The sequence below is a fragment of the Pezoporus occidentalis genome, unplaced genomic scaffold (genome assembly GCF_034315485.1).
Source record: "Pezoporus occidentalis ecotype Australia unplaced genomic scaffold, CSIRO_AGI_Poc_V1 ctg33, whole genome shotgun sequence".
Taxonomy (NCBI): Eukaryota; Metazoa; Chordata; class Aves; order Psittaciformes; family Psittacidae; genus Pezoporus; species Pezoporus occidentalis.
In genome coordinates, this window is record NW_026915268.1 from 3,032,738 (window position 1) to 3,058,562 (window position 25,825).

The 25,825-nt window shown below is 39.4% G+C and overlaps 1 protein-coding gene across 11 annotated transcripts in view; it reads left to right on the top strand.

Annotated features, from left to right (window-relative positions):
- TENM2 (teneurin transmembrane protein 2) overlaps positions 1–25,825 on the top strand; it is a 691,595-nt gene that overhangs the window by 301,982 nt on the left and 363,788 nt on the right. For 3 of the 11 annotated variants that reach the window (XM_062629185.1, XM_062629187.1, XM_062629186.1), the window contains exon 1: positions 16,809–17,365. The exons of 7 other annotated variants lie outside the window; for them this stretch is intronic. In XM_062629185.1, the coding sequence (XP_062485169.1) occupies positions 17,320–17,365 (46 nt within the window). In that variant the 5' untranslated portion in view covers positions 16,809–17,319. Of the gene's footprint in view, positions 1–16,808; positions 17,366–25,825 lie in introns of those variants that run through there. One more of the 11 variants, XM_062629189.1, reaches the window with a different exon arrangement.

Below are 25,825 nucleotides of genomic sequence, written 5' to 3' on the forward strand. Positions count from 1 at the left end.
TATTTTTTAACCAAAAATTGGGACATATTTCCCATTAACAGAAAACTGAAAAGATCCAACCCTCACGCTTCTTTAAAAAAGAATTAAAACTGAGCCAGGGTCATGAAATAACAGGTGTCTGCTTAGTAAAAGGTGGCAAACTTGATAAAGAATCTGGAGCAGCTGAATGCTGTTGCTGGGGAGGCATCTTTTTCATTTTCAGATCTGCAGATTTTAAGTCTGGATTCAATTTAACAAATGCATTGGCTTCCCACAATAGGCAGAGCACAACTAGAACAGGTAAACATGATTTATATAAGCATATAAATCAGTGACTGTAATTTTAAATACCCTTTCATGAATTAGATTTTTCTTATAATATTCCTATTAAGTAGATAAATATCCTTGATCCTCATTATTTAGACATCAGTTAGCATTAGCAAACATACATTATATTTCAGAAGCAGATTTTCAGAGTTGTCAGTTAGGATCTTCTCTAAATCAGTAGTAAGTAGTTCCTGATCTCCCATGTAATTTAATCTCTTGATTTTCTGTTTCCTCTTCTGTAAAATGGGAACAATAATACTCTACGCAAATTCCACATGAGAATGCACAGAACAGTTTTTGCCACTTGTGAGATGCAAAATGGATATAGCCAACTCTATTGTACTGCTTTTAGGAAAAAAACGTTTCACTGCCTTCAGCTTTTTGTACAGTATAACCCACTGAAGTCTTGAAACCATAAAAATGGTTTTGATGATGATGATTGGATCCCAAAGCTTCTGAAGGCTGGAGGTAACTGTGCTAGCAACAACAGCTTTAGTTAAGCTCTAGTTATTTCAGTTTCTACTACAACCAGCACAAAACCAGAATTAAACTTTTGCGCAAATATGCGTGGAGTGTGGCAATATACTCAACATACAAAGACTTTCATTTAAGACAGGCAAAACAATAAAAAAAAAACCTAGGACCATACTTAGCTGTATGATAATGAAATCTGCAAGAATCTACATGGGGTTTAGAGTATCTAATTTATCTCTCATGTAAATTAATGCTTTTAACATACAGTCTCAAATAATGTTCTCTTATTCCAGACTGTACTGTAAATGATAAGGTATCAGTTTTATTTTCCCTGGATGTGTTTACTTGCTTGATCAGAAGTACGACCAGGTGGTACCATCTTCTCACAACAATTTTACTTCCGTTTCAATGAGAATGGCTCATTTGAAGTTTATGAAAGGCATATCCGTATGGAATTCATAGGATTTCATGTTGTGATACAGCAAGGAGACTTGCTAGAAATTGCCTGTTTCAGGCTGATGATGCAAAACTAGACATCTGCTAAATTAACATCTATCTAACATTTTTGCCTTTCAGTCAAATGCATTCAAAAAATTTAAATCTTTTTTAGCTGTCAAAACAATCTGTCACAAGATATTTATTTTTTTGTATAATGGGTTACTTAAGGAAAGCAGCATGCAGTTGAGTGAGCTGCACCTACGCTGCGGGTTTCCCAGGTTTGTATGCCTATGAACTACTGGAAAATGTGCATCCTTAAATGATTAATTTTGAAAGTTTAAGTAAATAAAATAGAACCCTATATTTTTTTACCTACTGGATTCCTTTCTCATTTTTGTCTCAAGCATAAATTAATCTATAACGTTAATCTTGGTAAAAACCTTTGAAAATGTCACCCTTTTTGTCTTAAAATAGTCCATAGGATGATAAATGCTTCCCTGTGAAAAATCACAGCGTGAACAAGCATGCATTCACCTGCAAGTTTGTTTCTTTGCTTAATCTAGGACATTCATTAATTCTCACATAAAGGACAATATAATAACACATTGTCAATTACAATTATGTATAATTTTAGTAAAACCCTGTAACAGTAGATCCTAATGGTCACAAAATCACAGGATTGTTTAGGTTAGAAAAGGTCTTTAAGATCAATTCCAACTTTTAAACTAGCAATGCCAACATCATTAAACCATGTCCCTCAGTGCCACACCTACACATCTTTTAAATACCTCCAGCGATGGTGACTCCACCATGTCCCTGGGCAGCCTGTTCTCATGCTTGACAACCTCTCCTGGCACAACTTGAAGCCATTTTCTCTCGCCCTATCACTTGTTACTTGGGGAACAAAGCAAAAAAGCCTTTAATGCAATATATAGTGCTGCATTGTGCTAGATTCATCAAGATACAGCTTGTGTATCTTGGTGACAAATTCTGTACACTTTTATGTGCCCCCTTCAGTCATGTAGCAGTCTGCCCTGCACTATCCTGCCAAAACACTACTGCGATGTTCCCAAATAAAATTCCTACTGAAATCCTGGCGTCATTAAAGTCAATCGGCCTGCTACCTCTAAGCCAGTGAAACCTAACTTGACTGTCTGCCTCACTGTATTTTCTAATAGACATACTAGAAGTTCAGTCTTAGACCTGTTTTTTTTTTTTTTGTTTAGATTAATCTATTTGTATACATTTCTTCTATATTTAGGTTTTGATTTATGTATGCTTGAAAAATGGGGTTTTGTCTTGCTTAGCTTTTGTTGGTCCCATAGTACATAAAAAGCATGTGTGAATATGTGATTTTTTTGCCCTGGGAACAGGCATTAGCTTTGCAGATGGGTGAGACTGGAATTACTGAGGATATCACATACTTCACCTCTGGGGAAGCCAGATTGTCACATGCACCACTACAGCCCTTCAGGGAGCATCTTATGTTGCTCATTCATGGTGCAGTTTTGGACTTAGTTTCAAAGCAGGAAGAGCACTGTATAAAAATATTGCAGTAAGTCACTGTATTTCAGTAGTTATTAATAGAAAACTTGTAAGTGCCCTGGAAGGAATCTCCATGGGCTTCCATGTCAGTATGGTATTTTCAGATGGGCAGCATTTGAATATGGAGAACATATTGGAACACAGACTATGGAAATCATTCTCTTAAATGTCCCTTTTATCTTAGATTTGTCATCTAACATGTTGAATGCCATGAATATGTTTAATTGTAGTTTACTTTACAGTAAGCCGCATTTCCTTCCACTGACTGCAGCCAAAATACATGCACATTAATTATAATCTGTTTTGGCTTGTTTCTTTTAAGCTAGTTATTTTATTTTTGCTTTGAGAAATATGTTGTAACAGGCTTTTTTTAGGGTTTTTGAGAGAGTTTAGAAACAAGTTTACCCCAGTAAAGACTTAATGACAGTGAGATAAATGGTGCTAGTATTAGAGAAAGGAAAATGAGAACTTTTAAGATCATTACTAGTTGTAAAGTAGTGCACATTGCTAGAAGCCTGTTGACCAATGTGCCAGGTCTGATATTTTGGATTGTGTCAAAACCCTTCTGTCAGTAGGGACAACAACTTTGGTTGTTGGCTCCTTACTCATCTTCTGTGAAACTTGTAGGAATTTCAGACCTTTGAGATTCACGCAGATTTGCATGTCCCTAGCTAACCAAGTATTTGAAGGAAGAACTGACAGAGAGTAAAAATGTGCCAATGTTAATGTTTGATTTCTAGAGCCATTGATCTTCATTATAGAGACTAGAATTTCCTTTTTCCTCTTTATTACTGCTATTGTGCCTGTTCTTCAAGAGTCATAGAATACTTTGAATGTATGATAATTTTAAAGTGTTGACATTTTTAGGTGCAATGGACTGTGACAAGCTGAAGCATAAGCCTTGCCTTTTCTGGACAGAGTTAGAATGGCTATAATCATTAGCAAAGGTGACAATAATCATCACAGCCTCAGGGCTATTCTGGAAGTCCACTAGAGGAACAAGAAGTGTAGGTATTAGTGGTTTTTTTTTCCTACACTGCTTAATAAAATGAAACCTGTGCTTTTGTTTCATATGCTGATAGCAGTCCCTTTTTGTTTGTTAAGGTAATCCTCAAAATGTTGAAGCTTCATTCTGATCTGATCAGTGGAAAGCTGATCCTCCTATCCCATGATGCAGGCACTGCCAGTCAGTCCCCGTAACAGTGAAGCATCACTGAAAGTCTCCAGCCCACCAGTGCTGAGCCACACATGGTCCTGTCCTGGTCTGGTGCTGTCATCCCATCCATCTCTTACCCTGCCCTCAAAAGCCTTAGCCTGTAGCTTCTTCTTCACATCCTTTCAGCCTCAGCAGAAGGTACCACCAGCTACAGGCAGACAGCTGGCTGTTCTGAGAACTCCTCTGGGAAATGGACCATGTGTTTCTTTGCCCTACTTGAAACTGAGAACCTATTATTCCTAACTGCAGCTGAACATTCACTGTTACCTACAGCTGTATTTACCTGTGTTCTGAGCAGTGAGCTGCACCTAAGAGGTGTATATATTTTCACCAGTTGGCTGCCTATAAGCACCAGCACAAACTGTACAAGGTGTGTTGTCTATTAGCCACTGACAGGCCAATAAATGGAATGGTTTTTGCTAACTACAAAATTGTGCTGGACCTGTTCGGAAATGCTGTTTCATTCAGGCAGGGTAAAAAGCACGCAAACAGGAAAGGCCAAGAACCTCCAGTGTTTAAGCGTGTGGGCACTGTACTTCCAGGCACAGATATATAAAATCTGAGGAGTAAGAAAATGATTTTAAAGTGCTTTTTCCATAAAATGGGTTCTCAGCTTTTGCTTTAGCTAGCTCTTCCTTTTTTTTTTTTTTTCTTAAATGAATACTGTTCTGAAGAAGCAGATTTTGGGAGCATTGTGCTGGGAACAAAAGGATTCTTTCAAAGACTTGTTGCTCAGTCTTGTTTACAGGATTTTTCTTTTCCTGGAGCCGTCTAAAGTCTTCACAATTATTCACTTCCCTAATGTATTCACATTTGCTAGAATAAAACCTTGCTCTATTTTGAGGAGGACTGTACCAAGTGCAATGATTCCCTGTCTTGTCGGGGTGAAACATTACCTGAGAAAACTGGCAATGACATTTCTTTCCCTGGATCTTTCTCAGTGTCCTCCCATCCCACCACGACTGCTGCTACCTCCTTACTTCTTCCTCTGTCTCAGGATGTTGCAGCTGCTTCCTGGTTGCCTTGCTGGCACTCCTGCTGCCTTTTTCTTAACCTCCCCCCCAGCACCACTGCTGCTCAACACAGAGCTAGCAAATCACAATGCTAATTCTAACCAATTCAGTCTGACTCTAAATGGGGCTTTCTTAAGGCATTCCAGAACTGTACCAGCATATTTTCTTTCTAGCATTTCCTTTCCTAGTGTAGTTTCATGCATTATAAGTTTTAAGGCGCTGTGCCATACCTTTCCTGTCAGTACCCATAATGTCATCTGAACATCAAGCCTTGGTGGGTGAGGAACAACTGCACTTGGCCATGTGGCATCTTTGGGAATACATTAATACTGTTTTCTTACATGTGTATTAGGTTAACACAGCTAAGTAATCATAATTATCAACTTGAGAATTTTGTGTAAGTATCAGTTATTAAACCCCTAAATGGGTCCTATGAGGTATCATTACCGCCATTATATGCATAGAAAAAAATTGACCAAAGATAATTGTCTTTCCCAAGTTCCAGCAGTGAATCTCAAACTGAGATGCGATTTCATCTCCAAAGCTCTATTTGAGTCATGAATTTTGCGTGCCTTAACACACCAACTCCCAGGAGCTCAATGTAACTTGTCTGAACAAAACCAATATTGTTTACTTTCCAGTCATTGCACAAGAAATAAGTTGTCAGTACCAGCCCTGTGGTTTTTTGGGGGTCCCTACTGCAAACAAAAACCTATTTTTTTTTTTATTTGGGATGACTTCTATAGCTGTGTTAGTAGTTATGACCTTAGGTGGTGTGTTCCACTTTGAAATAAAATTACTGAAGCAAGGTATTACCTGAAAAATGAAAAGCTCTGTTAGAATGCTGTTGAAAGTTAACCCAAATGGCACAGACATGTCATACACAGTTGATTATAATCATGCTTCTGTGTAGAATGTTATTTTTGTATCTTGCTCTGGTCTGTTTATAACCATTAAGAAGAGAATTATGCATAGTAATGTGTCTAGAATCCAAGGAAGTTGCTTGGCCTGTACATTATAATTTGTATTTGCTGTTTGGCTGCAGGACAGCACAGGAGTCATTATCCACTTAATAAACGAAATAGATGCAACCTGGCTTTCCACTCAGGGAATGCTGGTATGGGAGTAGGTTACATCAATCACATGTGCAGGTAGGCAGAGGTAGAAGTGCAGCCTCACTTCCAAGAAGGGTTGTTTGGTTTGTTGGGGTTTTTACTATTTATTCTACTGCCTAGAGTAACGGTCCTTTCCAAGGAACATGTAGGCGATGCAGTGGCATCTCTGCACTGGTACAGTGAGCACACCCAAAGGTGTAAGGCTCATGAGCATACATGGTACAGCGCATGATGATCTGGTATATGCATATATGAAGGCATGAAATATGCAGCTTAGGAAAACAGCTCAGTCCACTCTGAGGGCATAAGGGCTGGCTAAGATTCCAAGTGTGTGCATTGCTTAAAGGCTGAAACAGGCAAATGTTGAGGGAGGTCTTTGTAGTCAAAGCAAAAACATTTCCATGTTTGCATATTGTTCTTTGGAATGTGTACTGATTCTGCATGTCCCTGTCTCCCTCTGTTGTTCGATTTCCTACTCTTTTTTTTTTTTTTTTTTTAGTGTGCTTTTAAAGATTTTGAGTCTTGCTGAATCTTAATCGAGTGGCTAATGGGGCAACTAGATTTTAATAAGGTGTTATTTAACTGCATTTAAAGCCTTCAGTTCTTATACAACTCTCATAAAAAGTTTTTTGTTTTCTCTTCATTCAGCAGTGATGTAGTTAAAAATTCACTGGAATCCCATGTTTAAAATTGCTAATCTAAAGTGAAAACTATGCACCTTCATATTACTAGCAGCAGCAGCTATCAGTTGTGCTAATTTGGGGGTTTATGCACGAGCAAAGCCCACAGCCTATACCTGGCTGAGAAAATAAAAGATCTGTTTCTTCAGGCACCTACAGCATCAGCCTTGTCACGCTGATGACTGTGGCGAGACGGAATTGCCATTAGTGTTAGCCCCTTTGGCATCTCTCAGCAAGCCCTGCCGAGCTCTTCAGGTATTCATCGCACACCACAGAGCAACCGGTATCCGAGGGCACTCTGCTCTCTCCTTTGTGAAGCTCCTTCTCCACCCAGGCACTGTCAGTCCTGCTCTATGTCAAGCACCGCTCTCGTCCCGGGGGCTGCGCGCACGCCCGCGGTGCACCACGTCCAGCGCCACGCGTTTGCTGGCGGCCAAGCGCTCCTCGAGTTCCCCTCAGCGAGCGGCGGGCCAGGCGCCCGCACGAGTTCGCGGGTCTCCTCCTCGAGGCACCGGGCGCGCGTTTTCCCCTTGTTCCAAAGGAAAGCCCGGTGCTGCAAACCCGCCTCAGGTGGGTGTCAGGCTCGGGGCTGGGCAGTGCGTGGAGGCCCCCGCCCGCCGTCAGCTGCGTCCCCTCATCCGTGCGAGGCGCGGGCTCGGCCTGTGCTGAGGGACCCTGCGCGGGACTCACCGTGCCCGTGAGGGGTGCGCAGCAGGACCAGGACCGCGCCCGCTCCTCCTGCCGCCGCTGAGCGAGGCCAGCGCTGCCCGCCGCGGGGCAGGCAGTGCAGGGACAGGGACGGCCCCGGCCCCCTCCCCGTTCGCAGGTCAGTGCTGCGCCTTGTGTGGGGCCGCCCGGCGGTAGAAGGGCCGGGCGCGGCTCAGGGCCGCCGCGCTCTCCACAGGGGCTGTTCCGCGGCCGCAGCAGGACGGTGCCGGGGAGCCCGCGGGGCTTTGCCGCTGTGCTGCTGCTGGGGTGCGGCCGCCCCTCTGGGAGGGTGAGTGCGAGAGGGGCCGGGCCGGGCCGGGGCGCTGCTCTCTGAAGGGTAGGGATTGGCATCAGGAGCGAGGCTGTCCTTGAGGCTTCTGAGTCCGAGTGAAGAACAACCACGGTATCTGCACCCTTCTTCCCGGCAGCATCGAGTTTGGTCAAGTGCTGAGGGGGCCGGCGCAGCCGGGTTGGGCGGGAGCAGCGGGAGTTCTGGTTCGGGGTGTTGGATCGAGCACCTTTATCCGTAGAGCCTCCTCCTTAAAGGAATTTCGGCGCTCCCGTGAGCGCGAAAGTACCGAGAGCGACCCCGCAGCCCCTGCATAGGTGCCACCGATATAGCGATATGAAACCTAAATTGAGGTGGAAGGGTTTGGGGGTGAAGCGCTGTGGCTCGATAACTTAACTGCTGCCATACTCCTCATCTGCCCTTCCAGCGAGTCCCGGGTGCCACAAGAGGCGTGACTGCTGTACGGCCCTAGTGCCTGACCCGCCTGCCGTGTGGCCGGCCCCGCCGTGGCTGTGGTCACTTCGGTGCGAGGCAGCTCTGCCCGGCCCCGCAGCCGCTGCAGCTCTCGGGTTCCTCACGGCTTCCGCGCAGGTGCCCCTCAGCCCGCGCGGTGAGGGGAGGCCGCTGCCCCTCCTGCCCTCCCGTCTCAGCAGGGCTGCTCCGTGCGCTGGGGGCCCTGCATCGGCTCCACCTCCGTCCGGGTTGGCCCCTGCATCGGCCGCGTTCAGAGCTGCCTCGGGCTGGCTCCCAGCTCCGGAGGGCAGCGCTGCTTGGCGCGGACGTTGTTTCAGTAGGATGTATAGGAGAAATGCGTGTGTGTGTGCATGTTCGGTGTCCTGCACTAACAGTTTCTATCTGCTAATGGTAAAGTTAGGTAGTCTTGTGAGCTTTAAGCTTCAGCAGATGTTAAAAGTATTTCAATAACCCCCTTTCTTTACTCTTAAAGGGCTTCTTGGCAAGCATGAATAAATGTTTCCATTCTGGTGAATACCAGGAAAAGTATTGTAACTACTTAGGCCTTGAATCAGACATTACTTATGATGATAGAATGGGGTTGGCTAATTCTTATCAAACCAAGAAGCATTTTAAAAACGAGATTCACAGTACTATATATTTCTTCATAGTTGTTTCTTTTCTTCTTTGTCATGAACATGTACAGGTTGATGTCAATGCTCTGTGAATTTGGTGAACAGAAAACCTGTTGGAGTTGAGATGAAAATTAGCTGATAATGATGGAGCAAGGCAGCAGAATGTTTAAAGCATCCTTTATGACTTATGTATTGCATGATTTTAAAAACAAAGTCACAACAGCATGGTAGTGCTTTACATTATTATAGTTACTTTGAAACCTTAATTGGCAGAAAATCTGTCCTAAGGTTATATAAAATTCCATCAGGGATGCACACGTTTTCCCACTGAGGTCAATAAGTGCAGTTTTAATAGAGAAAATTGAGTTTCTTTTTTTGTTTTGGTTTTTGGTTTGTTTTTTTTTGGGGGGGGGAGAAGCTGAAAAAGTTCTTATTGGGTGGTTAGGGATTTTGATCTCTTCAATAGAGTTTTGCAAAGTACCTTCACAACTGTGCTGTTTTTAAAAGTCTTTAAAAAAGGAGGTTCATAGACAAAATTGAAGGTATTCAACAATTTGAGCACTATAAGATGGTCTGTCTGGGTTTTTTTATCAATATTGGATCCTTTAAATGTCCTGTATTTGGTGTTGTGCATAGAGATGAGAGCTTTCCAGGAAATGCGTGTGGTGACTCCATCATACTATAGAATATGGTTCATATCTATTCCTAGCAGCTTCTGGAGGGGTTTTTAGGTATTCAGCATCTGAAATTGTACCATTTTATTCCAGATTTCACAAGTAAGAATCAGGTTATTGTGAAAGAGAGTTGGCTGATAAGAAAAGTTTTGAATTGCTTCTGTGATTGTCACAGGAGAGAGAATGTCAAAAAAATGACAATGGCTGTAATAAACTGGTTGGCTGAAAACTATTAAGAGTAAAAATAGTTAACACTTCTTTCTTTAGCTACTTCTGTCACTTGTCGGAAGCTGTTTATGGGAAAGCTTGTGCTCTAATATCTCTGACTTCATAAAGTTGAAGAATATTTCAAATAAGAGCCAGATAGTTCACTATTGTTTTTAGTCTGTTGAGTGGAAGAAGTGACACAGCCTCAACTGAGTTTCCATGGAATCAAAATCTGTGTATTCTAAAGAAAAAATGGATCTAGGAAAAAATACTGAATGTTGTTCTTAAATTTAGGATTTTTTTTTTAAATACAGCAAGATGCTTATGACTATTTTTAAGAAAATGAACATACTTAAAAAACCACATCTCGCTATTCATGATGTTGATGTGGTTGCATTTCGGAACTGTGAAACAGTTGTCTTAAAAGCCAAACTAAATATGCATTTGTATTTTTAATTTTTAGTCATTTCTAATGTAACGTCATCCTCACTCTTTATAGAACTTTTAATATAAATACACTTTTTTGAACGTCTGTGTCGCTTTTTAACAATTTACTTCAAAGACTGTGTCTTAAAGTTCTCAAGAATCAATCATGTCAAGTTCTTGCTGTTCTCAACATTCCCATCAGTACTTTACATTTACCAAAGTTTTTTTTCAGCCTTTTGCTTCACTGTGCGTTGCCTGTTAGTGGTGTGACAGGGATAAAGACAGGAGCAGCTGTTCTGGTTCATACCAAAGGTTCTTCAAAACCAATATCCTACGCCTGCTGAGAGCTGATGGCGTGCCAAGAGAAGTGTTACGAGAGCTTTTAAATGCCATATCAAGCCTCCTTGGTGGAATTTTAGTCTCTTCTGAACCACACCAGAGTAAACCATACTTTGTTGAAACTACCCACCCTTTCTCCTAGCTGCTCACTTGCTTGAGTTATAGCATAGATACAGTGTGAAACTGTTTAATAAAAACCCCTCTTGACTCATGTTGTAAGTAGGACTCTGCATTTATGCAGGCAGCGAGCAGGGAGTGAGCAGCTGTTTTTATATGCTATTGTTATGGCACTGCTTGCATAGCAATCTTGCCAGTGGTGCTTGCATCATTACTACTGTGGTAACTTGGTGTAAAGTTAAGTGTTTGGTATGGGTCTGTTACGTATGTGCAGAAATGGAAGTCCTCAGGATTCCCTAGGGGGGCTTTCAGCTGACCTAGTGGACTTAGAGGCCTTTACAATTCTGGTTCATGAGATAAGTGGAATTTTAGGTGTCATATGTAGGTGCATGTATAGTATATGATTATGCATTATGTGAAGCAGTTTGAAGCATTTAAGCATTTAATGAATTGCCAGGCGTTACTAGTAGGGTAAGACCTAATCCTGTAAGACCTTTGCACTATAAATAAGAAAACTGGAGGTTTGGTGCAAAAATTGTGATTGTGACATGAGTAAAAAGGAGCGAGTGTTAAAAAGTAAGACCTTTATCCCTGTTTTCCCGTGCCCTGCATTAGAGATGAAGAGCTATTTTTCTGTTTTCATTTTGGAACTTTGTTCTTTAATAACTCTTTTCTCTCCCTTGCCCCCCATGTAATTTTTTTTTGCCACCTCTTACAGGCTTATTTTCCTTCTCAGGGAAACCTTCCCCATTTGAAAGCATTTTAGGCATCCTTTGCACATGGCACAGCTCAAGCGCAGCTCCAGGCCAGTCAGAAGCTCTTTGGGCTCTGGCAGAACAACAAATAATTTAAGGAGGTTTCTAGATTGGGTTACGTGCTTCCACACTATCAAGGAAATATGCTTGTGCCAAGATCAGCTCACAAAAAGCATGGTTTCTTGATGAGCTGTGTGTTTTAGGGAATGACAGCAGTGGCCTTTTAATTGGTTGATATCCTTCTGCTTTTTGGCATCTGTATCATAGGCATAGCAAAGCAATGTATATAGCATCTGGAACTGAACTCACAGCAGGAGGAATCTCAGAATAGAAGTCAGCCTTAATATAGGTCAGGTTAGTGCATAGGAAACCAACACATCTTCAAAGCTGTGGCTCACAGAAGTGTTGAATGCTCGAGGGTATACTTAAGGCATGAATGTTGCATATTAATTCGGAGGACTGGGCAGTAAAACTAGGCTTTGTCAAGTTTTTAAGTGTGTTGCCCAGTGCTCTAAGATAAATTGTGCGCTCTGTGAAGCTATGTACTCTATTGACTCTGTAGATTTGTACTTCATGTAGAGAACTTAAATTACCTAGTAGTGGAGAAAATCCTTTATGAGCCGTACAGCTCTTTCCTGGAAGCTGGCCTTTGTCTCTGCAAGCAGAATTTACCTATACAGTGTAAAGGAGCTCCCTGCCCATGTTAGAAAGAAATCATGGAAGGCAGACCTGTACCTTGAAGGTAAATTATTCTTTCCATCCGTAATGTTAAGTGAGGCACAGGAGGCTTATGTGAACTGGCTGCCATTTAGGCGGAGATGAAGGTAATCTGTTTACTGCTGTTGCAACAAATGTAACTCCTTCTGTGGGAGATGCTTCAGGAGTTGTTTGACGTATGGATGAGTCTTAAAGGGCCTCAGCTTGTGTGACTGTCTTCAGAGCTATAGTTGGAGCAAGATTTCTAAACAGAAATACGCAAAGCAGACACTAGTACAAGTTGGTGCCACAGAAGTCTGAATTTTGAAATGTCATTTTAGTGCATATTCCTCTGTGGTAAATAGAATGGGGAAGGGAAAAGGGGAGAATTGCATGTGCTTTGAAGTTGGTATTCCAAAATAACCAGGAACTTACTGATTATCTCCTATTTAGTTCTTCTGTCAAGCAAAATTTACAAAAGTACTTATTTCCATTCATTCATGAAATGACAGATTTCATAATATATTAACACTCTATGAAACAGAGAAAACTAAAAAATAACTATATAAACAAAACCCAGCTGATGTGTTAGTTATTATCACTTACTGAGGTGACAGTGATAAAAATCAAAGATTATTTTCAGTAGCCGTTAAGAAATCCCTATGACTCAGAGCCAAATGACAAGCTGCTTCTGCTGGTGTTTCCTCTTTGTTTCCCTTGCATGACACTTGGCTATTTCTTCTATCTGTGACCAGCAGTCACAGATAAATTTGTTCAACCATGCATATAGTGAGTAAGGTTGTAGTGTTTGGACCAAATGGAGGTCATAAACAATTTTAATTTATAATGAGCTATCACATGTATTCAGTTCTTCTGCTCAAAAAAGCAGTATTTAAGTGGTTTTATAATTCATACCAGCAGTAGCATCACATGTATTCCTTCACTCTGCCAGGATGTTACATGGAGCTTATGCCTGTGGCAAGGTCTTTAACTTGTGCTTCTCACCAGTAAAATTATGTCTGATTGTGATACTTCTTTTACTGTACCAATTTCATTTCTTGTTGCAAATTGAGTGCTGGAAAGTTAAGTATACACAATATAAGACACAGAGAATTTTCTTTCTGCCTTGTGCTACTCTGTTGTATTTCCTCTGAGCAGTGAACAGATCGCAGTCCAGAGAATGGTGCTTGGGGAGGGATGAAAGGCCCCACAGTGTCATTCTACTTTTATAGTGATTGTGGTATAAGAGAAAGATCCAAAGTTATTACTGAAGCAAGGTTTGTGGGGGGAAAAGGTGGTATGTTTTATTAAACCAACCAATATAACTGAAGAAAAACCTGCTTGCAGACAGTCTTTCTACAGGTCTGAAAAAGAAGAAACCGAAACAAAAGGTTGGAAAAATTAGTTCTTTGTTCCTGCTTTTCAACTAGATAGAGAAAAAGTCTTTGCTATATGTAGAAAAGAAGGATATTGGCAAGTGGTCATTAGCTCTTTTGCCTAGCCAGATGCTTTCATTGAGCTCCAAAGGATATGTAGGCAATGAGTGTTTCTAGCCAGTACTCCTGTTAATGGGCACGAGTACTTCTGCAGTCTTTTGCCACATGATTTCCCCATTATTTGCTGCCCTAATGCTCCATGTTCTAGATAACACTATCACTGTGTTTTCCCAGCAGGGAGCTGTGGGAGGGGGATTCAGCATCAGTGAAACAATGCAATGTGTTGAATGTTCGTCACTGATCTATTGCTATGCAAGTTTTAAGTGCCAGACATAGAGTACGTATTTGCATGCAGGCTGATGAAAACCTAGACCTCAGACAGAGGAATGATCTACACTTCTAGTAGAGTAGAGAAGGGATCAAGAAGTTTTCTGTGATTAAACTTGACTTGGCTTTCTTGGGTAAGATTGAGGGAAAGCTCTGATTAGTTGTTTTCTCTGTAACATTGAACGTATAAAAAACGGGCTGGAAATCAGTTATTTATTTATCTGCACAAAATGTCATTACTGGTACATTGCATTGTGTAGCTGTTTTATAATGCTCTGTGGTGTGGTGCCTGTGTGCTACTGGAGTATTGCTTGGGCAAGCTGAAGTGGAAGCACATTTAATGGCAGTAAAATACAGTTTTGCATTCCTGTTTGTCAGAGACCTAGCTTGTCTTAGAGAAATGTGGCTGGTTTATAGAATAACTTAACTTCCATAGGAGAATAACTTGCTTTGCTCATTGGAGCTGTCAGGGCTCAAGCAGTTCAGTGTCCAAACATTTTTTAGTTCAAACACAAGGTCAATTCTTGTAGAAAAGAATTTATTTAGTATAGTATTTGAGCTTATGCTTAGTTTTAGCCACACAATCTCGTATCCTTCATGAAAACAAACAAACTGCATGCTTGCTTTCAAGTGTTTTGTTGACCCTGAATGTAAATACAGAGGTTTGATTGCCTTGTGAATGTGTAGATAAGCTTGTGAGGCTGAATAAATACTTCTAGAAGTAGGCATATATGTGTTTGTGGTTTTTGAGAATTGTTGTCATCAATATAATCTAGTACATTGTGAGATAGGAGGAAACTGCTTATCAGGACTTCCACAAGAAAAGCAATTTACCAATAAGAGTGAGAAATACAAAATGAAGTGGGAAATAGCCAGGAAAGATCTCTTACTTCATTGTTCCTGTTACTGGTTTTTAAGTGTGCGTAGGCATGTGCCTATGGGCACGCTACATAGATGGAGTGAACTTCTAGCAACTTATGCTATAAACTTGCTTTTATTCTTCTTTTTAAAAGGTAGCTAGAGACTTCCATTACAGCAGTTACTAATCATACTCTGGAAAAAACTGCAGTATCTGAACACATGGATCTCTATTTCTCCTTCTTCCTCTTGTCCCCTTGAATCTTCAGGTGGTGTTTATTTCCTTCATGTCTGGAAGAGATAACAGGAGGCCTTTAAAGCAGCTACACTGTTTCGATTAGATTCCTTACACCAACAGAGCAAGGAGAAATACTTGATGTAAACGGTCGCACAAAATGCTCTGTTGCTAGGTCAGGCTAATGCTGTATTGATACACATACGGAAAGAGGTTTAAAAGCTCAGTGTTCTTTTGAATATTTTTTTCCTTGTGGTAAATTTTACTCTTAGCTCATCTACTGAAGGTTGCTCAAGAAGATTAGTGAGAATCTTGATTTTAATGGGTCCATATTTATGCAAATGTATTGCTAACCCCCAGGGGACAAAAAAATAAGAGGTGAAACACTGAAGCAAGCACATATTTAGCAGTAAGTTGGGGTAAAGAGTTTGTAAGCTTAGACTTGTTTTGCAAGTTTTACTTTACCAATATGAAAACTAGATTCTAGCTGCTCAGAGCTTAATATGATGGTTTGTGGGGACATTCTGGAGGATAACATTCACAGAAAAACATCAATTCTTGTGAAATTTCTTGCACAATCACATATATGTACTCAGTGTTGAAGTTGGCCACTGATTCCCTGATAATCACTCGTGAACTCGTATTCATAATGTCCTCTCTGGAATGGGAAATCCTGACAGAAAAAAGATACCAAGTTATGTAGAGCTATTGAAACTTCTTTTTTATATACTAGCTGGGTACCGTAAAACATGGATGCCTAAATGTAGCCCTGTGTGATTTGCATTATCCAATATGCTCTACAGTTCAGATCTAGATCCAGATTTCCGGAATCTTATGCCACTGACATAGTCCTCTGCTTTCCTTAATAAGAGTTGAGATGCTGGGATCCAGCGGGAGGCCCAAGTGGGATGCTGCAGCAAAGAGAAAATACATTCTTTTGCCAATTTGTTTATATTCCTGCTGCTCTCTTAACCTTCCATTTCCATGTAATATCCAAGGCTGATTGTGGACTTGTGCTGGTTCTGCAGACCAGTGTTATGCCTTTTGGCCAGCTGACCAATTGCCAGTTGGCTAAAAGTCTGATTGCCTTTACCTTAAAAAGGTAAAATGTATAAATAAAGCAAATTACAGAAGCTGTCCTAATGTTACAGACGCTGTATGCTGTTAGAAAATCCCATCACCAATACAAACAACCCTCCCTCACCACCACCCCCCACATCTTGTGTGGAAATGAACCCTACTTGTCTGAGGAGTTACATGTGAACCTTTTCTAAATGAGTAGGAATTCATAATTGAATATAAAAGTTTAAATGTAGTTTTTAGCTCCTAATAGCCTTTTTTTAAACAATTTGAAATGTGATTGGATCTCTCATGGGTTCCTTTAAAATGTAACTTGTGGGTCGCATTTTTTCTTCTACTCCTTAGTGCAGCTTCATATAGAAATAAGAAGACAAACAGAAGAAAGTGTCCATAATACCTTTTTGTTTTAAACATGCATTTATCAATGCTAATATGTTTTGTTGCTATGAAAACTCAGTTATCAACATTAAACATTTGTTCAGTCATTTGTTTATCAGCGGCAGTTTGTTAGTAGTTATAAGTAGAATTCCATCTGCCAGTGAAACTATATTGTAAATTGGTGAGGAAATTAGCAGCTCCTGAGGTTTGGGGGTGGGGGAAGGCGTCTTTCCTAATGAATATATGAACTTCATTGCACATAAATGCATCTCTCGAAGATGGTTGAGGGGAATCTCAGGTATACTGCACACAAGTATGCCAATCAGGCAAAACCAGGCACACATTGTGATTATCTCAGTTTTCAAACCTGGAAGAGACAAGAGTGTGTTGCTAAATGAGAGAGGCAGTATGTCATGCTCACTGAGATAAAAACAGAAGCTGCCAGACACTTTGGCTTTATTCTGTGAATTCTTTGCTTCAAAACTCTCCTGTCTTTTCTTCATGCTTATTCTCCCTCACATTCTCATTCTTTCTCTTTCTCTCATTGCTGTCTCGATCTCTCTCTTATTGTTCTCTCCCTCTTTTCCTGTCTTTGATGCACATACGTTGTCACATTTCATTGACTCTCCCCTCTTCTCTGTTCTTACACTTACGCCTAGTGGTGCTTTAGCCAGAGCTTGCAGCCTCTCAGGCGAGTTTTAGTCATGTGTGAAGCTCAGTTTGATCGAGCGCTCCTTTTCTGCCTTTTCACTCTTGCAAAAGATTAAAAGGTGGCGTCACATCGTTCCCCTGCTCTTTCCCGCAGGAGGGACTTTAAAGGGACAACAAAAACTAATCACTTTCAATAAGCGTTTTCTTGCAAAAAAGGGACTTAGCTGTGCAATTTGAGGCTGGTGGTGAAGATTGGGAAGGCTAGAGGATGCTTCATACTGCTAACAAGGGAAGGAAGCCTTCAACTGAGGCAGGTAAGAAGTGCCTGAATCCGAATGTTTTATGGAGTGGCTTGGTCAGAGCAGTAGATTTTCAGCATTTTGTAACTGAGGCAAGCAACTGCAGCAAGAGGCAGCATCCGTGTTGTATCAGATTCCTTTTGTTTAAAATGTAAAGTATGTGCTATAATTTGAATTAGAAATGGGGTTGTGAGGATGCTGTATTCACACTGAATGATTCTTTCCCTCCCTTTTTCTCTGTGTATCAAAATAAATCAGAGAACCAGCTTTTGTAAAAGCTGGACTTTGCTTAAGGGTACATTCAGTGCTGAAATCTCAATAAAAGAAAAGCTTTAGAGTCTTACAAGCCTCGGGGAGCTTGCATTCTGCAGTTTGGCTGCAACAGCTGAACTAAAAATTAATAGTACTTATTTACTGTTTAATTACTAAGGTAAAAATCTTAACACTGAGTTTGGGTCTGGGAGAATATGGTTTATTTGCCTGGCATTTCATCGGATGAATGGCTATACCCTTTCAGACATACTGTAAAACCTATTTTGTGTTTATGTTTTGTAAATTGAGATTAAGTAGCTTCCTGAATGAAATACGTGACTAAAACTCATAAAATGCATCTGTATTTAGTAAAACAATCACCAAATTAGAATAATGGATTTATGTCAGTTGTCAAATGGAGTTAACTCTGAAAGTGCTGTCCACAAGTGCACTTGGATCACAATAAAAGGCTTTCTGTTTAACAGTTATTGAGAGGAGCTAATTTATCAGGCAAAGCTTATGAACTTAAGTCTTGTGATAACATAAAATTGTATAGCTGAAAGTGTTTGTGGTTTGGGGAAACATTCCCTTTTATTCGCTATAAAAATACATTGAGGTTCTATAGGGATTACTAAAGCAAAAGAATTTTAATTACTTTTTAAATGTTACATTTCATCAAGTGCTTTTTATTCACAACTGGAATATTTAGCTGCTGGGACTTCTGTTTGTGGTCTTCACTGGCTTTGGTGCCTTTTTTTCTCTCCCCACATTTCTGCTCTTACATTTTACAGTTTCCCTCCGTATGAGCAAACTGAGACACCAAATAGTAGGAAAAAATTCTGAGCAGCAGTGATGTTCTAAATTTCATTGTCATACAGGAAAGTGAACAAGCAGTCAAGGATAGTTAGACCATTATTAGGGTTTTAAAGGACAGCAAATAATATTGCAGTGATCAGTTATTTGTAAAAGTAGAGTACTAGTTAACAGTCTCTGAAAGCAGGGCTGTGGAAAGCGAACTTTATAAGCTGTTGTAGTGTAAACAGTGATGGATAGGTTTTAGTGTTGCAGACCTACAAATGAACGTAGTGCAGGTGGAAATTATGTTTGCTTGAGAACTTTTGTCTTTATACCAGTTTACCCTAATGACTTGAGTCCTGCATGTAGACGTACAGATGCAGGGTGCTATGTACCTTGCAGAATCCAGTGGCAGTGCTTTGTGTACAGTTGCAGTAGCTGATTTTACAAAATAGGCAGAAGCCACTACACAGCTGAATGGGATCAAGCCCCTGGGAAGCGTTGTCTCCCATCAGTGCAGAGGGACTTTGCACATTACTCCTTTACCTTCAGTGGTGTACATATTAAGCCTCAACTAAAGGGACAGGTTTTTTTTCTGAGGACTTAAAATCAGACAAAAGAACTTGTAACTGTTTCACTGATTCATATTGGACATTTTTACTTTTTAACTGTAGTTTTGCTGAACTTGTTTATTATTTGGCATTGGAATTGCCATTGTGCCTCTTTCACCTTCAAAAAGGTTCCTATGCATTTTCTCAAGCTCTTTGTATGCTTCAGATCTATTTAAAACCATGTTGGATCAAAATGAAATTGAGTAACTTGCCTGACAAAAATGGAAGTCCTGGATGTAATATGGTACTTTAAATGGTATTTATGACTTAAAGTATGTGTAAGTGTAAATGGTAGATGACTTTTGGTATAAATTAGTCACAAAGAAATTGCTTCTTATGAAATGGCAGGAAACTAGAAGGTTAAAGACAAGGTAACTTGATCTCTTTGAGCCCAGATTGCAGGTTCTCAATTGTGGATCGTTTATCTTTCCTTTTGGCATTTGCTAACTCTGCCCGACTAGATGTTAAATGGGTGATTAATAGAAATAGTAGCATTTTACTGATGTTCCAGTAGATGTTGCTGAAGAGCAAAGGAAGGATTACTTCATAGAGGAAAAGAAATGCAGTGGGATTACAAAATCCAAAGAAAAATCTCAAAAGCAAGTGGTTATACAGGCTGTTGGTAGTTTAATTATATGAGAGCAATAATTTTTTACATTGTGATCCTAGGTCTGTTCAATCTGAAGAAATACATGCACTGAAATGAGGCACATGGAGAGACAACTGCCTGTCTTTTAAGGCTTTTAGTTTTCTCTTACCACTTTTAATATTCTATCAGTAGTATTAAGATTGTTTCAAATACATGCCTTCTCAGAGGAAGGGCAGAAAGAGTGTCTCTGAAAGTCTGTTGGTTTATTTGGTTTTTTTTTTTTTTTTGTGCCTTCACAAAATATATATGTTTAATTATAAATTGAGAAGTGAAATGCATGCAACATCAACATTAGAATTCCAATGCAGTGAAGCTGCTTTCCTCTGAGAATAGTAAGAGCTTACCAAATGAACACCTAACATAATAGCAAAAATCCATTCTCTCTTGATTTGTATGTTCATTTTTTTTATTTGTGCATTTTATTTTTTTTATTTATATTGTATTTTTTAGCTATGAACAATTGTGAGTTACCATCTTCTGTGCTTACGTTCTGAGAGAAATCCTATGATGAGTCTCAGATCAATAAATTCTAGAGTAACTAATGGCAAATGCATGGATAGGAAGCTGAGATGGCCTGTGCTAAAACTACTGGCTTATTAATTAATCTGGTCAAATGATAAAACAGTCCCAAAGGATGGAGGATCCCAGTATACAGGCACTAACTGAAGCAATTTCAGGCAACCACTGACCTCTATCTGTGGGAATATTTATTTTTGGAGGTGATCATCAACCAGAACTGATTTCAAATTCAAGCCAGTAATGAGTGTTGTGTTGGCTTTTTAATCCTAGGTTTTCATGTCAAGTAGGATTAACATGCAAAACTTGGGCTGGTCGTAATAAAAATGTGATCTCTCTGCATTCACCTGGTTTGTACCTATTTGTACCTTAAATAAAAAAATGAAAACCAAGAATTAGTTGAAGATGTTTATGAGAAGAGATTTCAGGTTGTGTAATTAAAAATTTAACTGACTTTTATAATACATAGCATCATGGTTTTATTCAGTTTGCTACTTCCTGTGCGAGGAAAATTCAGCTTCAGCTTATAATTGGAGAAAATACAGAGAGAAAAAATTTGGCAGATCTCTGAAATCATCTCCCAAGTCCTTTGCATTGGAGATTATTTATTGCAGTTCAGATTTAGTACTTTGATGGGGTTTGGAGGGTGTGAACACCAAATTTACTTTATTCTGACAAGCTTTAGGTTGATGCTTTTTTTTTCTCACACACGTGCTATTGCCAGTAGGGGTTTTCCTTAATGTTCTGCTCCTTTAATTTATTGTTGAATTTCTGCATGCCTACAACTGTTCACATACGGAGGCAATTCCTTTAACCTTCAAAAAACTGGCCGCATGCTTTGTATGTGGAAGGAGTGAAATCTGTCTGTGTTTCATGAGTGTGGCTTAGGAAACACTAATGCTTATACATATTTACTGAACAGTTTTGTGGTTTTATGCTCAAACTTAGAAGTTCTAGGGCTTTAGAGACAATTTTCAATCAATATTGAACACGGCATCTCAGCTGGGCATGGCCAGAAGTTTATGAGCACTTTTATGTCTTTACAGTTCTGTGTCATTCAGAAAAATAAGCCTGACTGTTACCAGTGAGAGAATATTACCAGAATTATGTTCTTGTACCTTCCCTATTTCAGTTTACTTTCAGACTTGTCAGTTCAATGAAATGGTACATAATTTAGTTTAAAAGATCGTAATATGTCATCAGTTTCTAAAGAGAATTCCCTGTTGAAAACATTGGCAAATTCAGTTTAAAGGCTTATGACACAATATAGCCCTAAGGAATAAACTTTTATCTTTGTATTTCTCAGTTCTCAAAGTCATGAAAAAGACAAGCAGGCATACTTGTGTAGTGGAATTCTATTTATGAGTACACTAGGAAAAGCTCAGACTAGCTGAATAGGGTAAGTAATTCTGGCCACAGTTGAGCCTAATGGCAGATTTCCCAGTGGCAGCAATATTGTATTTCTGGGTTTATCTAAGGATGCTTATGTATTTATAAAGAAACACATAAATCTGAATATGTATTTTAACTTAAACCCATTTTTAAATACATGCCTAGTCTCACATTATTGGAATACAGGAAGAATGGATGCCTAGAAGTTTGCAGTAATTTACTGAAATATAAAACCATGGGTCTGTACACAGGAAAGTGTAGTGCAGATAATAGTAATTTCATGATGGAAGCTTTTTTCAAATGCCTTTGTATAATTTGTTCTGTCACTGTGATAGTTTCATTAAAATTTGCTATAAGGTGAATGAAAATAATTAAAGAAAATAGAAATACGATTTGACAATGAAGGTATCTTAAGGATGTTACTTCTGAAGAAAGAGACCTGGATATGCATTTTTTCCCTCATTTATGTTGAAGTAACTCTTGAGTAACTTAAAGTAGTGGACTTAAGTTCTGGTTTAGCTGTAGTGTGTGAAATATATTTAGCTAGTGCAGTTCTTAATCTATGCATGCAGTTTTTGGAAGACACAGTTCTGTTTCTATCGGGAGTTTATATTGATTTAATAGAATTCCACCTGTAGCTCAGCTGATTCCCAAACAAATAGTTTATATCTCTTATCATGTGCAATGTGGTTATAACAGTGCAAAATGTTGCATAAAAAGCTTTGTAATTCCTCCCCCACCCCCTACCCTCAAAATAACCAGATATTCTTCCTAAACTTCCCTTTGTCCATGAGATTCTAAAGGACAAAGTCATGTAGAATCATAGAAATGTGAAAAGATATGAAATATGAAAGCATCTTAAGAGTGGTCCTTCTCTATAGAACATTAGCAGTATTAGGAAGCCCTTTGTATGTTTTCTGGGCATTTTACTGTGAAACTGGATACAAAGTATTTTCAGTTGGAAAATGTGCCGTGAAAATTTCACATTAATTTTGTATTTGTGGTAACGGTTTTTTGTTACACTTGACCACAAAGTATTACCAAGTAATGGTTCATAACAATGTCAGTTATGCTAATATTGTTATAGAGTCACATAGTCTTTTCTGTTCCCCTAATTTCTCTTTATTATTGGATTAATGTCTATTTTGAACAGGGTTTAGTTGACAAATTCAACTCCTTCAGCCCTTTCTGCTCGATCTAAATGTCAAACCCAACCAGGCTTTTGTACAGCTTTTTCCCTGGCAGCAAAATGGAGACAAGGAGGCTGTTGGAAGGTGTTCTCATTTGGTGGGGAGAGGAATTGTTGATACTGAGTTGTGAGAGACTTGTCTTCTCTCCCTACATGCAATAACGCCTATCTTTCAGTAGCTGGGAGCTTCTGGGTTTGTGGCACTCCCTTCCTGGCAGGCGTTCATGCTTAAATGAAACCTGGAATATCTCAATATTTACATTCATACTTGTAGCTTAGTTCTGTACATTAAAGATAAAGGAGGCTGTGCTGTGTTTGGGTTGGAAGGACACAGAAAGGGGAAAAAATAGCAAGAGGTTTTTCATGTCTAGAAAACATAGGAAAGACAATGTTTCTAAGAACAGTTTGTGGTTTAAATAAAAACTGTAGCATCAAATACTGCCTACAGATTTTTCTGAAGTCAATCTAGTATGACATTGCTCTAGTATGTGTACATGCACATAAATAATGTATATGTGCTATACATATATACATACAGTCTCTAGAGGTCAGTAGAATGTAAGGAATGGGCAGATGTTCAGTTTTTCAATATGAGACTTCAAGATGCAGCATATCAGTTGTTGCTACCTAGAAAAGATGAATGTGTTTCTAATGAAATTTGGAAGTGAAGTAATTAATCAGAGTTAACAAAGAGCTGAATGAAAGAGAATCATGTCTGTCTTGTCTGTCTTGTTGCGGAAATGAGCGTAAATTATTAGTTTTGGGCAAATTTGTGATAAATGCTCATTTACACTCCAAGAAACTTGACAGAAATCCAAACCATGATTATCATATTATAGTTCATTATATTGCATCTCCTTACTAACTTTTTTTTTTTTTAGATGGTGTTTTGGACTGACTGAAATAAAACTCAAAATGGTCTTTTGAGACAGCATATGTGAAATGCCAAGCAAATCAGGACTACAGTGCAGGCAACACGTTTTCTTTCCATGTTTACCCAGTCAGCCTCGACCAGCCTTAGCAAATTATTTGTTTTATCCTTGTTCACCACCTTCTAAATTGAAATCTTCTGCTTGGACTGAACACTTGGGCTTGAAGGTTCTGCTTTCTTTTTAAAAATTGTTTTGATAATTCCTTATTACAAGCAGCAAGTTTAGGGGTATTTTTAATATACCGTGACTTTGTTTTCTGGGAAACTAAGCAAATGTAGAGCTTTTATCTCTGAAAGAGTTGGTTTGAATTCTAATTTATGCTGCAAGTGAGAAGTTTTGTGTTTCTAGTGGTGTTTTATAAATCTAACATAAAAGTCTAAACCAACTATAATTCTGTGCTGAAGAATAGTTGAGGAAGGTAGGAAAGGGTGTTACAGATGATTGTTTCAAAGAGATCTGCAGTAGAGCAGGCAACCAGGGTGTGCAGGTTTTTAATGTATTTATTATTTGTTTGATTCGCAATTATTATTTTGTGAGTGCAGAATTTCAAATGTTGAAAAAAATCATCTTCTGAGCAATGAAAATATGTGAGCCACATGACTGAGAAAGCAGATGTTTTAATGGGTGTACTGATTCTGGAGCATGTGCAAGTACATTGGTTTATGTTTCCATCCTATCTGGAGGAGAATAGTACGCTGGTTCATTACATCATGGAACTGATATATTTAGTCAGTGTCAAGAGAAAAAGACACTGGTATCTGAGTGTACTGTAGTGGACACAGAAATAATAAGCTTTATTAATCTGATGGCATTCTGCTAGTAGCAGTTTAGTTAAGTGTTGATTCACAGAGGTGGTGAAGGCATCAGAGATGATGGAACCTGGTGGGCTTATTTGGATGCCGTGCTGTCTAGATTGTGCCATTTTATTTCTTTGTGTTTCCTATCATGTTTTTCCTCATCTTTGTAAGAAACATCTGAAAAGAAAAAAAAAGACTTCTAAAACTTCTACTCACAAAGCTTTAATTCAACAACTACTGATCAAGTATTTTCCACTTCTAGTCCAGTACTTCTCAGAAAGTGGAAATGGCTAGTATTTATCCATAGCATACAAATGATTGTTCAACATGTCCTGTCAAGGCATACTTGCATGGGAAAATGTACTAATGTAGCTTTAGCAGTCTCTGAACATCACTGCGGTTAATGTGGCTTTCAGTATCTTTGAAGCTGCCTGCAGCTGCTGCTTAACCACACTGCCTATACTAATAAAAAAATAAATAAATTCTGGTTTTCTTTCCCCACTGTTCTTTGAGTGTACTGAAAATTTTCTTTTAAGCATTAGATGTGACAAAGCAAAGATGATGTGAAACTAAAGCTTAGACTTCAGTGGCTCTGCTTTTGGAGGAGCAGAAACGCTATCAATTCTAAATTTCATTAAAAGTATTCTTTAAACATAAACTGTGGAGGTAATGAAAGATGTACTTACAGTCATTATTATGTTCTGATGATGATAAATAGTGACTATGTATGGTCTTCATTGAAGCCTGGTGGCTCTCCACATAAACAGCACAGAAAAGTTTGAAGATCAGCCTGGTCCTGGTATATGAAGTTGCAATATCTGAATATATAAAAACATCACCTCAGAAGAGAAGATCAGATTATGTGTCTGCATGGAAGAGGTCTAGGTCCACAGCTAAACAACCTGCTTCTCATTCCCCATTGCTTGGGTTCCAAGCACAAGGTTCCTGCTGAGAAGGCAGGACTCTTGTGCAAAAACCTGTTTTCAGTCCATAACAGAGAAACATACAGTCCATTTGGCATTCCTTTTCATGCCTCCTTACTATTGTTCAAGGAGTTGGTGAGGGGGCTGCTATTAAGCTGGTGGGTTCCCACTCAAAGCAAGTACCTCACTGAAGCATGGGAGAAGATGACATTTTAGAAGGAAAGCTAGACTGAACTCAGTTTCCCTTGGATATTCTGCTGGATTCTGAGAGAGGGACTTACTCTCCAACTGACATCTGGTCAACCACTGTCTTGCAGAATACCTGCTTGTTTTCTGTTTTAAGCACAAAGAAACTAGTATGAATGCTTGTGGGGGCAAAACTTAGTCTCAGAATTATCACTTTTAAAGTGTGCATATGT